This window comes from Balaenoptera acutorostrata, chromosome 19 (genome assembly GCF_949987535.1).
Source record: "Balaenoptera acutorostrata chromosome 19, mBalAcu1.1, whole genome shotgun sequence".
NCBI lineage: Eukaryota > Metazoa > Chordata > Mammalia > Artiodactyla > Balaenopteridae > Balaenoptera > Balaenoptera acutorostrata.
The window spans coordinates 56,967,887-56,982,385 of record NC_080082.1 but is presented as its reverse complement, the minus strand read 5'-3'; the positions used below and the strand labels follow the sequence as shown (position 1 = coordinate 56,982,385).

At 55.1% G+C, this 14,499-nt stretch overlaps 1 protein-coding gene across 1 annotated transcript; it reads right to left on the bottom strand.

Annotated features, from left to right (window-relative positions):
* Positions 1 to 9,805, bottom strand: GIPR (gastric inhibitory polypeptide receptor). The gene is made up of 16 exons (XM_057534174.1): positions 9,694 to 9,805; positions 9,300 to 9,385; positions 8,167 to 8,232; positions 7,041 to 7,169; positions 6,604 to 6,703; positions 6,022 to 6,129; positions 5,418 to 5,521; positions 4,618 to 4,721; positions 4,288 to 4,432; positions 3,370 to 3,529; positions 3,102 to 3,162; positions 2,713 to 2,782; positions 2,501 to 2,589; positions 2,270 to 2,408; positions 425 to 466; positions 1 to 315 (listed from the first exon to the last, which is right to left on the bottom strand). The coding sequence occupies exons 4-16, from the start codon at positions 7,110 to 7,112 to the stop codon at positions 109 to 111; spliced, it is 1,401 nt and encodes a 466-aa protein (XP_057390157.1). The 5' UTR covers positions 7,113 to 7,169; positions 8,167 to 8,232; positions 9,300 to 9,385; positions 9,694 to 9,805; the 3' UTR covers positions 1 to 108.
* Positions 9,806 to 14,499: the final 4,694 nt, after the last annotated feature.

Below are 14,499 nucleotides of genomic sequence, written 5' to 3'. Positions count from 1 at the left end.
CCCGCCCCCGCGCCGCCCCATTTCCCCAGCGCTCTCCACACCAGGCCTGGCACACAGCAAGCGCTCAATAAATACGTGCTAACTGAATGGACCCAAGAATCCCGCTGCCTAGCAGTAACTTTCTAAGACATGGCTGGCCTCACCCCCAGGACCTGGGAGTGTCCTCGAGCACAGAGCGCGGCCGGCGGCGACCTGGCCGGGGCCGGAACCCGAGGGCAGGGTCCGGAAGGCGCGCTCGGGGGGTTGGCACGGCTCTTCGCCGAGTCTGTGGCGCAGGCGGCAGCGGTGCCAGCCCCGCCGGATCTCCGACTGCACCTGCAACGGAACAGCGCTCAGAGGCGGCGCGGGGCGCGCCATTCCCTGCGCGGCCGGCAGAGGGCGCGGGCGGCAGAGGGCGCGGGCGGCGGGCCGGGGCTCTCCCTACCTCCTTGTTGATGAAGCAGTAGAGGACGCTGACCAGAAAGCCCTGCCAGAGGAGGTGCGGGGTTAAATTGGGGGCAGGGGCAGGGTTATAAACACCCCTTAATAAGCTCTGACCCCTTCCAGGCCCCAAACCACCTCTCCTGCCGCCACCCTGGTCCCACACTATTGCAGTCACCTTCTCCCTGGCTCCCGAATCCCCCCTTGCCCTCGCCAGTTTGCTGAGCAATCAGGGCTGGAGGTTAAGAACAAGTGACCCCGGAGGTAGCCTGCTTGGATGTGATCACCGCTTCCCCACTCTCTTCCCCACCTGGGTAAGCTGCTTAACCCCTCTGTGACTCAGTTTCTTCATCTGGAAAATGGAGTAATAATACAGTGGTGGTCGTGAGAATTGAGGTATTATTAATATGCAAGAAGATCTAGTGCGTGGCACATAGTTAAACCTTTTTCTGAATTTTATCATAACTTACTGCATGATTTTATTTATTTATTTATTTATTTGACCACACTGTGTGGCTTGCGGGATCTTAGTTCCCCAACCAGGGATCGAACCCAGGCCCTCGTCAGTGAAGGCACGGAGTCCTAACCACTGGACCGCCAGGGAATTCCCTATTTATAAACTTTAATAAAGAATTAGTTTTATATTTATATAAATTTATACATATTTTAAATATAAATTTAAATAAATATAAAGTATATTTATAATTAAGAAACTAATTGATATATTAATGCAAGACAATTATTTTATGTGTAATTACTGAGATATTTCTTATCACTTTCCACGATCCTTTTAATATCTAACTCTGATCATGTCCCTCTGCTCTCCTGGCTCCCACCTCACTCAGAGGAAAAGCCAAAGTCCTCGCTTGGCTCAAGGATCTGCCCAGGTATCTCACCTCTGTCCTATCCTCCCCTTGCTCTCGCTGGCTCCCCCTGCTGAGGCATGCTGACCTTCTTCCATCATGACGGGTACTCTCTCCCACCTCAGGGATCCTGCACTTCGCATTTCTCTTTCTGGAACATTTTCCCCAAATATCTTCCTGGCTTGTTCCCTCATCTTTGGGTCTCTGCTCCAGTGTCTTTTCAGCGAGGCCTTCCCTGACCCACTGTCTATAACCCCCATCCTTCTTTGTTGGCTCCTCATCTCTGTTTTCTTGCTTTCTTTCCCCCCTCCTTTAGGCACGTCTCACCATCTGACATTCTGTATATTTTACTTATATAGCATCTTTAGCATCTGTCTCTCCCACTAGAGGGCAGGGACCATTTGATTCTTGGCTAGATCCCCATAGTAAGCCTGGAAGAGTGCTTGGTACATAGTAAGTGTTCAATAAAGTTTTGCTGAATGTAATGAATGAACAGCCTTATGAAGTGAGACGAGTATTGTCCCCACTTTAGAAATGAGAAAACTGAGGCCCAACAAGGTAAAAAGCAGGGTGGAGGCTAGGGTAGAGCAAGCACGGGCAGGGTGGGCCTTCAACTTCAGGGAGCACTTCCTTAAAATTTGCGCTTTAGGTACTTCAGATACCTCACCCTTGCCCTGGCCCTGAGGTGAAGGCCACAGAGCTGGGAGTGACAACCCAAATTTGGCCCCAGCCCTGGCTGGCCTCAAAGCCCTCTATCTTAACCAGGGGGCAGTACTGCTGGGGCTGCCTGGTCTCCTGTCTCCTCTCTGCTGCTTCCCCAGCCCGGGGACGGTGCTAGCTCAGTATTTTGTGTAGAATGAATGAACAAAATCCCATCTTCACACCCCATTCTGTGGCTGCGCCAGAGAATGACTGTAACCCTCGTGCCCCTCTGAGTAGGAGGACCCCAAGTCAAAGGGTGTAGCTCCTGCACCCTGCTTAGGCACCTGGAAAGAACTGAGGAAGATCTCAAAGCTGAGCTTGGCCAAGCGCAGGGCACCCCGGGCCTGTTCCTCAGTCACGGGAGCAAACACCACCTCGTGGACGCCCAGCAGGGGCACCAGCGTCAGCGTGGAGCGAGCCAGCCTGGGGGTAGAGGGTGGCAGTGGTCCCGCGGCCCCGCGGCCCCCATCTTGCACCCAGCCACCTTCCCCTCCGTCCCCACCGCCCTCCTTCACCTCAGTCGGTAGTCCGGGCAGCGCATCTGTTGCGTCCTCAGCTTTGACGCGAGGATGCCAAGGATGCGGATAAAGATGAGAAAATTAATCTGCGGAGGGAGAGAGAGAGAGACTGAGCCTGTTCTCCCCTCTCAGCCCTACCCCGCACCGCCCCGGCTTCCCAGGATAGGAAATCCCTGAGACCAGCCTGAAAGAGGTGGGGCCGGCCGTACCAAGATGGTTAGCAGGATAGGGGTCCTTATGATCCACCAAATGCCCTTGATATCGTTCCGCTCCCAGCACCTGGAGGAGGGGGAGTAGAGCTAAGGGACAGAAAACCTTAGGCTCGCCGAATTAAGCACTTAAACTCCCCAGGCCCCGCCCACCTTCCTTAACGCCACACCCACATTTCCTTAAAGTCCCGCCCGCTACTATTTAGGCCCAGCCCTCATCCCTCCCCTTCCCGTAGTCCTGGAACCCAACTGTCTAAGCGACCTGTTCCTTTAGACCCCACCCAGGTCCCTAGGTGCAATTAGAACCTCCCCACGTTTCCATCGCACCCCTCCCACGTCCCTCAAAGCTCCGCCCACCTCCCAAGCCCCGGCCCAGACCCGCAACTCACTGCGTGTTCTCGTACAGGTACCTGACGATCACCCAAGGAATGACGAAAAGCGCGGGGGCCCCTGTGCAGACCCAACCCCCGCCCCCCACCCCGCCGCAGCTGTCAGAGCGCGCACGGGCCCGCCAGGCCCAAGACCCGAGGAATTCCCCCGCCGGCAAGGGGAGGCAGAAGCCTAGAGAGGAGAGGAGACCCCCTGAGGTAGACCAGAAGGGTAGCTGGGGGGAGGGGAGGCGCGCTGGGCTGGGCAGGGGACAGGGTCGGGGCTCACCCCAGCCGAGGAGCATGTAGCAGCGGAAGTGGCCCTCCTCGGAGCCTCCCACGAGCACCAGGAGGCTGTGCAGGTAGATGCCCTCCACCAGCAGCCACGTGTAGTTGGCACCCACGCAGTACTGGGTCAAGATCTGGGCCGTGCGACAGGCAGCTAGGGCCTAGGGGGTGGCCAGACAAGAGGAGGGGGCAGTCAGGGCCCCCTCCACCCTCATCTCTTGTCGTCTCTTGACATCAAATATTCTCCTCTCATTCTATATCACCAAAGGATGATATAGAGTTGGTTTCTCTCGCCCTATTCTCTTTCCCTATATGAACTCTCCCACTCTAACCTCTTTAACAATTGGTATCTTACATCTTGCTATCAGAGTTCCCCCCAGATCCCCCCAAATACGGCCTCTCCCACCCCATCTCCTTCTAAGAATTCCACTCAACTACTCCACCTCTCAAAAGGTTTCTCTCATGTCCCACTAGCACAGGGACTCTCCCACCCCTTGGCTTTTTAACTATTGGTATGGCCCAACTTAATAGGTTTTCTCCCCGCTGTCCCTAGACTTTAGTCTCTCCCACCTTGTCCCCCAGGAACAAATTGGTATCCACCAAATCCCCCCACTAGTTAGTTTCTCCCATCCTGCCACCGTCTCACCTCTAGCAGGGGATTCTCTCATCGGTGCGAAAGTCCAAGGATGGGTGAGATACTGAGAGAACGGGAATGGAAAATTCCAATAGAGGAGGTGATGGGGTGGGAGAGTTCAAGGATGGGGGAGGCCGAGTTGGGAGGATCCCTCTCCAATTGTGTTGGAAGGGTCAAGAGAGATTAACTGTCGATAGGGTAGGAGGTAGTAAATGGAATGGGAACCCTCTGGCCTCACCAGAGGAGACAGAATCCCAATTTGAGAAAGAGGGAGATGGTGCTCACCTGGTCCCACAGGATAGGAGCCTGATCCCCAGGGTGGGGGCCAGGCGGAGGAAGCAGACGGTCTCGGGTGAGGATGGCTGCTGCCCGCAGCATGAAAGACGTGAACAGGTTGATGTGGATGTAGTTGCGAGTGCAGCGCAGCCGCCTGGGGGATTTGGAAGGCAGTGTGGGGACCTGTCCTTGGCCACACAGAGTCCCTTAAACTACCCCCCAGCCCTTCCCACAGAACCACCATTGAATGCTTGTTGCCGGTGGAGACTGACTACCCCATCTTACTGGGAACACTGAAGCCCAGTCTCTGCTGCCTCCGCTCAGGGCTGGGGGTCCCACCTGAAGAAACTCAAGATGAGCAAGGCGAGCAGCAGTGTGGCAAGGGACAGGGAGTAGCCCACGGTGTACACAACCTGCAGCCGCTCCAAGCTCAGCCTTTGGTCCTGGGGGTGGGGCAAGAGGACACAGAAATAGAGCTCAGTTCTTCCCCTAGGGCCATAAAGGTGCTGGAGAGATATCTGCTCTTTGTTCCTACCCCACACCCCAGTGTTCTTTTGGGGATCCACCTACCATTGTCTGAGTGGGGCACTCCGCCCCTCAACTCCAAGGCTGGGCATGTGACCAGCCAATCAAAGCATTCTATCTAACACTACACTACACACACACACACACACACACACACACACACACACAACGATTAGTCGAGGGCAGTTATATGACCCAAATCAGACCAATGACAGTCAGTCCTGGGACATAAAGTTAGAGCTATTGAGAAAAAGCTCAGTCTTCCTACATTGTTGCTTGGTAGGTGGAATGTGAGCCTGGTACCAGTGGGAGCCACCTTTTCCACCCCACAGAAAAGAGGACACCATCATACAGAAAAACAGAGGAACAATATGGTGAGATTCCCAACCACATCATTTTAGCACCCAGATCCAGCTGTGCCTGAAGCTGTAGGCTTATACTTTTCAATCACAGAAGCCAGTATATTTCTTTTTGTTTCTCCTTCAAACAAGGAGCTGAATTTCTGTCACTTGGGACCCAGAGTCCTGAACGGTACAAGGGGTTTGAGGCTCTGTCTGAGGCTGCTTTCTGCCTCTGTTTGGACATCCTACCCTGAATCCCTCACCTCTTCTTACCTGAAAAACCCCATTCTTCTCTGGGTTCTCGCACTGAGAATGGTCTCTCCAAGGTCCCCATTGACCATCACTGCCACAATGGCGGAGGACAAAGCCTGCAGCCACTGTGGGGAAATGAGGGAGGGGATCAGAGGCACAGAGATGGAGGCAGAAAGACAAATTGTGAGACGAAGGCAGAGAGAGATCCAGTGATGATGATGATGATAAACCATTATGTAGCATTTTACACGTATCAATTAATTTAATATTCATAACAAGCCTGTGAACTTGGTACTATCATAAACATCATTTTACAAGCGAGGAAAGTGAGGTGTAAAGAAATTAAATAAACTACCCTAGGTCACACAGCTAGTTAGGCAAGGAAGACCAAGATGTGCAGAAACAGACTCATGAAAAGGAGAGAAAATAAGAACCTGGTGGTCCTCAGAGAGATACAGAGACAGAGAAGGGGCATTATGTGGTGACCCAGCCAGGGGTGGACAGACAGAAGGAGACACCCAGCCAAAGAGGAGCAGGAGAGCTGCGGGGGAGTGGTGTCTGGGGCCAGGGTTAGAAGAGAGCTGTTTGTGTCAGGGGAGGGCCCGGAGTCCACGAGGCAGCTCACCGTGGCGGTTCCAGGGCAGGTACCAGGGGCAGGACGCACGGGCAGTGGCATTGGGTGCAGTGTGGTCCCAGCAGACGTACATATCAAAGGACCCGTTACAGGCGAGGCCTGGGGTGGGCGTGGGGGCCAGATGTCGGGTGGACCTTCTGTACCTCTCGCCCAATGCTTCTCCGCCTTCCACACACAAGCCCTGCCCCAGCCCCGCCCACCTGGGGTGGTCGGGCCCCTGCTCCGTCACAGCTCCTCCCACCAGACCCCAAGGCCCCGCCCACCTTGCGAGCCCTACTCTGGGCTCCTCCCACCAAGCAAGTTCCCGCCGCAGATGCTTCCCACTCTGCAAGGCCCTTGCTAGGCTCCACCCCAAACTCCCTCTTCGAGGTCCACTTTAGGTACCACCCACCTAGTGTAGGCCCCGCCCAAGACCCCACCCCTTTCAAGGTTCATCTCAGGCCTCTCCCACGCAGCCCACATTTAACACAGACTTCTCTCTCAGGCCCCGCGGGTCAGTCCTAGGCCGGCCTCAAGCCCACCCCTCTCAGCCCCAGCCCTTCTCTTGCCCCCAGATCTCCACCCCTGTCACACCTAATGGGGGCGCCGCGGCCTCCAGTGTCGCCTGGCACTCCCTGCGGTACCGTTCCCAACGCTGGTACAGCTCTCCCGTCGTCTGCCCCTCAGAGCCTGCCTACAAAAAGAGAGAAGGGAGGACCCCCCAACCCCGCCCCGCGCTGACCCCTGCTCCCAGGCAACGTGGTTCCTGAGGGCCAGAAACACCCTAGAGGGACTTGGAGGGGCTGTCCTGTTTTGCTCAGGAGTCTTGGGTGGCTTAGAAACCTCTTCTAAGTCTTGAGGGGTGCCTAGAAACCACCAGGGGAGTTGCTGTGGGGAACTGAAAACCTTCAGGAAATTTACGGGAAGGAGGCGGGGAGGTATTAAAACAATCTTCCCAGTGGGATAAGACTTAAAAGCCGGCCCCAGACATCCCTCCAAGCCTTGAACTCCTTGGCTCCTCGGGTTCTCACCTCCGCCCTCCGGAGCAGCGGCTCCCACAGCGAGAGCAGCAGTAGCGGCCACCAGGGCGGACAGTTCGGCATCGTGTGGGAGGCAGGGCATGGGGGGCGAAGGGTCCGGTCACGCAAGGGCAGCCGGCTCTGGGGGTCCGAGGGCAGAATCAGGAGCCGCCGCCCTCCTCCCCCAGCCCCAGCGCCACCCCGCAGAGGGATTCAGGTACCCGGAGGCAGCGCCCCCCTCCCCCAAGAGTGGTGATTCTGGGCGGGGCGGGGGAGTGGTGAGGAGTCGGGGGAGACCGAGATCCAACACCTGATTCCCGGGCCCGCTCCCGGCTGTTTCTGGGGCAGCGGCGGTAGAAGGGGGCTGTTTGCTGGGAGTGCGGTTGCCTTAGAGCCGTGCTGGGCAAAAGCGCCAGTGTCACCCGGAGTATAGACCTAGAGACTCCGGGGAACCTGGGGACCGCCTTGGAGAGGAGGGCACGGAGCTTGAAATGACTCTTGAAGTTCCCACTCTCCCAAAGGGTTTTCAAACGTGGATAGGAACTCGACCGTATCAAACTTTCCCTACTGTGGATAAAACCCAGAGTCAGTGGGACAATCCTCTCCTTAGGGACCAGAGAGGCATCAGACCCTCTTAGGTCTGCAGGGGTCCAGATGTCTGGAAATCGGTCTAACCCCCAACACCCAACACCCGGCACATGTAGGGAAAGGGGAAAGCAAGGAGGATCTCGGTTGGAGCCCCAGAAAGACACAGAGTCACAGAGGCATGAGACAAATATAGAGACTGAGAGACACAGAGACAGACAGGATGAGACACACAGCAAGAGACCAGAGACCAAAAGGCAGAGGAAGACAGAGACAAAAAGGTAGGCTAGGAGACAAAGAGGAGATAGAGACACGGAGAGAGATACAGAGAATGGGAGAAAGAGGCAGAGATACAGAGCTATCTAGAGGCTAAACAGAGATTGTGAGATGTGGAGACAGAGATGCTGAGAGACAGACAGAAGGAGGATATAGACTGTGGGCACAGAGAGGCGGACGGACAAAGGCACAGGTTAAGAAATGGAGAAAGAGGGGCCCAGAGACTTGAGGGGGACGTGGGGCAGGGGGAACGGACTGGGATGGGGGGAGCCCTCACCTGTTCCCAGCCCTCCTCTCGATCACTTGCTTCTGACGCTGCTGCTTCCACTGCCTCGCCTGGGCTCTGGAAGAGGTGACAGCCTGGGGTGGTGGGAGGGGGCGGGGCCAGGGCGGGCCAAGGAACAGGAAGGGGGAGCTCCGGGGCAGAGACCCAGCACAGGGGGCCAGTTGCGTGTGAGTGTCACAGCCACTCAGGGTCACGTGGGAGAGCAGTCACTGTCATCATCCTGAGGACCACCCCCCCTCCCAGGGTGCACAGCCTCTCACATTGTCCCACCCGTCCCACCCAGCCACTGCACACGGAGTCGCAGTCACACACAGTGTCACGCACAATCCCATACACCCAGCCGCAGGGAGGCATGACACAGAATCTCACACACTGTTCCTCACAGAACATGTTCTCCATGTTCATTCACAGTCCTACAATCCAGCGTAACACCCAGAGACCCAAAGTCTCTCCCCCACAGGCTGACAGTCATTCGCAGTGACACAGCCACATACCTGGGGCGTGGACTCCTCCGCTCACACGGAAACACAATCACAGCTTCCCACAGTCCCAATGATACAGTGTCCATCACACACACATTCACACCATCACTAGGTCACATCACAAACACTGTCTGCCTCCCCCCACTGGCCTGTGTGCCCCATGAGGACAGGGCCAGGGCATCTCAGTCACCACTGGGTCCCCAGCATCACTCAGCACAGGTTGGGGGATAGAGCAGAGGCTCAAAGAATGATGGTCGACGAAATAAAGGCACACAGTTCTAGGGTTTCTCACACAGTCATACAATCCTTTAATGATGCGATCTGAAGGTAACACACAATGTTACACAACTCTACCCATTAACACGCTCACACATCGAGTCACACACTTCACATAATCACCTACAGAGTCCACAGTCATATTCCAACAACACACATTCCCCAAGTGTCACTAAGGCACACTCTCATGAGCTCCCGGTGTCACACTGTCACACTGTCATCCTCAGTCACACCCGGTGCTAAGGTCATACAAACATGCAACTCTCCATCACAGCCTCACCTGCACTCACAAGTCACATACAGTCACACACTGTCACACAGTTTTCCACAGGATCACACATCATCATCCCATGATCACACACGAACCCATAGCCTCACGTGATCTCCTGGTCACAGTCACCACTGAATCACATGCCTCCTCGCAATCTCCACTTTCAGTCTCTTCCTTTGCTCTGAAATGCGGAGAATATTTGGCTTAGAAACTGCGTCCCGGCTCTCAGCACTCTCTTCCCCCTTTAATACAAATCACCAATTCCTGCACGTTAATCATACTAGTAACATTCATGAGCATACACTCCCTGGGGAGCTGTGAGATAAATGGGACAGAGGTGAGTCTGCCCATTTTGCAGAGGAGAAACTGAGGCCCAGAGGCCCCGGGAGGGTCAGGGAGTAAGGGTGGCGTGAGATCCAGCACCCGAGGCTAAAAGGAGACCAGTCTGGGGGAGGGGGGTTGACATGGGGTGGGTCCTGGCTTCCTGACCTCCAGCTGGCCTCCCTGCTCCCTGCCCCACATTCCTGGCGCCCTCTGGGTCCTGGGAAAGGCTCGGTTCTTGAAGTGGAGAGGGGAGGGGTCTGAGATTGCCCGGCACCTCGGGGAGAGGCTGGGGTTGGGAGGGAGTCTCTTCTCGGCCTCAAGAGCGCCTGGGGGTCACTTGCTAGGGATGGGAAGGTGGGGGGGAGGCTGGAATGTGGGAGGAGAGAGGCTGGGGGCGGGAGGGGGAAGCAGGGGAGAGGAACTGAGGTGGTGAGAGAGACAGGAAAAGAAACCAAGGACCAAGAAAAACCAGAGACAGGCAGAGAAAGGCAGAGACAGGAAGAGGCAGAGACGACAGAGACCAAGAGAGACAGATAGTGAGAAAGAAATAGAAAAGGACAGAAAAGTAGAGAGAAATACCGAGAGAGAGAGTGAGAGAGAACAAAACAAAACAGGGGAGAGAAAACAGGGACCAAGAGAGGGAGAAAGACAGTGAGAGAATAGGTACAAATTGGAAGATGGAGATGGGGAGGGGTGGAGGGAGAGAGAGCCTGAAAGACGGGGGCCCTGAGGAGAGATAACCAAGGCAGGAGCCGGGAGATGAGTAGCCTACTGGAGCTCAGAGCCCCTCACCCCTCCCTCATCAAGTCCCTCTGGGAAAACACAGGGCAGAACAGAGCACTGGGCGGGGGGGGGGGTGGGGGTGGGCGTGAAGGACAGGAGGGGTGATGCCTGGGTCCCCGACTGGACCCCTGCCCATCTCAGCCCTCCTGGGGGCTTTTACAGTCTCCCAGGGTCTGGGGAGGAGGAACCAGGGCCACAGGGTGGCCACAGGGGTGGCTAGGGGGGCCCTCCCCCATCCCCACGCTCAGCGCTTCTGGAAACTGCAGCCAGAGAAGCAGCCCTGCCCTCTCCCCCTGTTCTTCTCTCTCTGTCATCCATCTCTCTCCACGCCATCTTCTCTCTCCTCGGTCTGAATCTCTCCTTCCTCCTTTCCTCCAAGCCCGCATTCATTTCGTCTGTCTTCCGCTCTTGTTGGCTAGACTGTCTTTTCTCTTCCCTCCAGGTTTCCTTTTGCCCCCTCCTCATTTCTCTTGCTCACTCCATCCTCCAGGTCAGTCTCTTCTTGCCTGTCTTGAAGCTTTCTCCTTTCTCATCCCTCTTTTCCCATCTCCTCTCAGGGTGTCTGTCTGTTTTTCTCTCTCCATGTCCTCTGGTCCCGGGTCTCCAGGCTGTTGTTCCCTCCACCCCAGGCCTGACCAGGCAGTGCTCCCCCCAACTCAGGATGCAGTGGTGGGGAGGAAGCCAGGGGACCTGTGCCTCCCCCCATGGGGCTGCCCGGCCAAGAAGAGCCTGCGGGGAGCAGGCAGGGGCCTGCAGTGCCGGCAGATGGTGCAGGAGAAATGAGGCAGAGAGAGATGGGGAGAGGGGGGGCCCCATAGGGACTGAGGCCAGAAATGGGAGGCCAAGATGGCCCCCTGGGGACTGCGGAGAGACAAGGCCTGAAGGACAGAAACCCAGAGAGAGAGACACACACACACACACACACACAGGATCCAGAGAAAGACAGGAACCCAGAGACAGAGATGCAGAGATGGGGGCCTAGAGAGACCAACACAAAAAAACATGGGACTCAAGAGAGAGACAGAGACAAAGAAGGACATGAGACCCAGAGAGACAGAGACAAGACCCGAAGAGAGACCGAGACATAGAGACATAATACCAAGAGAGACACAGAGACGTGGAGAAACCTAGGGATGGGAACCCGAAGAGAGAGAGAGAGAGAGGAGAGAGAGTCAAAGGACAGAGAAAGAGACTCAGAGAGAGGAGACCTGAGAGACAGAGATCCAGAGACAGGTATCAGAGAGATAATCAGAGACAGAGATGAAGAAATGGTCCAGAGAGACAGAGAGACTTGGAACACAGATAAATGAGGATGGGGATAAACTCTGAAAGACACAATCAGAGAGAGATGAGACAGAGATGAGGCCTGGCTCCCCTCACCCTCTTCCAGGAGTGGGGGTGCTTCCCCTGACCCTGCCTCTTCCCCCTCACTGCCCCCCACCCTCCTGCAGCACGTCCCCAGTCTCCATAGCAACCTTCCCAGATCCTGAGGGCAAATATTGTCCTGGGCAGAAGCAGCGGGGCTGTGTTGACATAATCTCTCGCTGGTGGGCTGAGGGCTCCAGGGAACCAAGAGGCCAGGATGGGAGGGCAGGAGAGCAGCGGGGCTCTCCGCTGGGGCCCCAAAGACAGCTCCCACCTGCCACCACCTCCAGATCAAGGTGCAATGCTCCCTGCCCTGGGAGGAGCCTCTGAGACACTCAAACCTGGAGCCCTGGCTGCCCCCTGGTGGTGGTGGGCCATCCCTCAAGCCCATTTTCTAGCATCACGGAGAGCAGGCTGGCATTTTCCTCCTGGTTTGTACTTACTTTATTTTGTTTTATGTTATATTATTTAATTTTATTTTTTAATTTTATTTTTTGGCTGCACCATGCGATTTGTGGGATCTTAGCTCTCCGACCAGGGATCGAACCCGTGCCCTCGGCAGTGAAAGCGTGGAGTCCTAACCACTGGACCACCAGGGAAGTCCCCTTTCCTGGTTTTTAGAATCTGGCTCCTCCTCCCTCTCCTCCCAGCCCCTACTCTGATCCAGGACCCTCCTCTCCCTGTTCTGTTGCCCCAGTCGTGTCCCTCTCCTTTCCATCCATCCCCCAACCTCCCCAGAGCAGTCAGGCAGTGAGAGCGGTCCTGCTAAGGCACAAACCTGTCCCTGTCCCTTTCCTGCTCAGAACCTGCCATGGCTCCCCAGTGCCTTCAAGAGAAAGCGCAGGCTCCTCTCACAGCCTTCCAGGCCTTTGCTGAGCTCTCCAGCCTTCTCTCCATCACTTCCCAACTCTTCAAACCCTTTCCAGCCCCCCAACCTCGGTTCCAGCGGTTTTTTCTGCCTCAAATACCTCCACACAATTTTGGTCAAGTCTTCCAAGCCCACCTCAAAATTAGCTCAGTCACTCAACAAATAATGATTTCCTCTCCTGGACCATGAGCTCTGTGAGGGCAGGGCTGGGGCTGTCTCAGTCACTACTGGGTCCCCAGCATTACCCAACACGGGTTCGGCACAGAGGTGGATTCAATTTACTTTATTGGGTACTTGTTATGTATCAGGCCCCTGGCTTGGTGACGCTGGGGGCCTGGATGGCCAAGATAGCCCTTGCCCTGCCCTCATGGAGCTCCCAGCCCAGGTATAGACTTAGGGAGACAGACTAACAGAAGGAGAGGTAGAAAGAGAAACACAAAGAAAGAAAGAGTCAGAAAGACAGAGGGAAGGGACTTCCCTGGCAGTCCAGTGGTTAAGATTCCATACTTCCACTGCAGGGGCTATGGGTTCTATCCCTGTTCGGGGAACTAAGATCCTGCATGCCACATGGCATGGTCAAAAAAAAAAAAAAAAAAGAGGCTGAGAAAAAAAACAGAGTCCAAAATCAGGCTAATTAATAATAATGATTGTACCATATATTGGGCATTTTACATATATGTATCTCACTTGATTCTCATAACAGACCTGTGGCAGAGACATTTTCATTTCCATTTTCCAGAAGAAACTGAGGCTCACAGAGGGGCAGTAACTTGCTCAAGGTGACATAGCTCATAAGTGATGCATCAAGGACCCAATTTCCAGACGGAGACATAAAGAGAGACAGAGACAGAGTTGAGAGAGAAAAGCAGCTGGAAACCTAGAAGAGAGAGAAGGAAACCTAGAGGCAGAGAGAAAAGACGAAGCATGACGGTGAGCCCTGCTCCTACCCCCCTGGCAAAGCTGCCCCCTCCCCCCTCCTGTCACCCGGGCCTTTAACATCTCCCTGAGAAAGCACTTGTAATAAAACTAGCTCCATTAGCCATACCGAAAAGCCACTGTGCCAAGCAGCACTTGACAGGCATGAGCTCACTGAACCTGCTATTCTCCCCTGGGAAGTGGGTGGTGGGATGACTCCCGTTTGGCAGAGAAGGAAAAGCCAAGCTATTGGGCCAAGGTCACTGTGCGCACACAGGGCAAGGACTGACTCATCTTTGTGTGTCACCTGCCCCAACAACCCACCAGCCTAAACTCTTCCCCCTGTGGTTCCTTCATTCACAACCTGGTTGCACTTCCCACCCCCAACACACAGAGCCTTCAGGATCTGAACTCCCTTGGGCTCCCACAGGCCTCTGGGGACACTCCGGTAACAGCCCTTAGCACATTGCAGCCTGCTGCACACCGTTCTGTATGTAGGAGTCTGATTTCCCCTCTCCTAGAATTGGAGCTCAGGGAGGTGGAGGGTGGGAGAAATGGGAGTTTGGGAAGCAGGAAATCTGAGTTCCTGCATTGTTTCTGTCTGTAACACAGTTAGCTGTGATCGTAGAAGGATAATGGCCCACGTCTATTTTGGTCATCACTCGGAACCCGTTTTTGGTCTTATATACTAGGTTTCACTGAGAAATGAATAGGGGTTGCTGTCATTTATGTGTGTCTACTGTGTGCCAGGCACTGTTCTCATGTGTGATTTACATAGGTGGCCTCACTAGGGCTTATGGAGGATACAGTGACAAACTGCCAACATCTGCCCACAATCTTCGAGGTCCTGCAAGATCTGCAGGCCCATTACCTCCCTCACCTCATCTACCGCCTGCTCTCCTCTTCCTCCACAGCTCCATCCTCACCAGTCTTCTTGTTGCCCCAGAAATATGCCAAACTCATACTTACCTCTGGACCTTTGCACTTACTCTTCCCTCTGCGTGGAAAGCTACTTCCTGCCCCCCCTTGTGTGACTGCTT

Bases quoted from the DNA above. Each gene is read 5' to 3' on its own strand.
- GIPR (XM_057534174.1), bottom strand. From the start codon at position 7,112: ATGCCGAACTGTCCGCCCTGGTGGCCGCTACTGCTGCTCTCGCTGTGG. The intron at 467-2,269 runs GTGCCTAAGCAG...CTCCTCTGGCAG, and splicing joins TCTTCCTCAGTTCTTTCCAG to GGCTTTCTGGTCAGCGTCCT. The intron at 316-424 runs GTAGGGAGAGCC...GTTCCGTTGCAG, and splicing joins ACTGCTTCATCAACAAGGAG to GTGCAGTCGGAGATCCGGCG.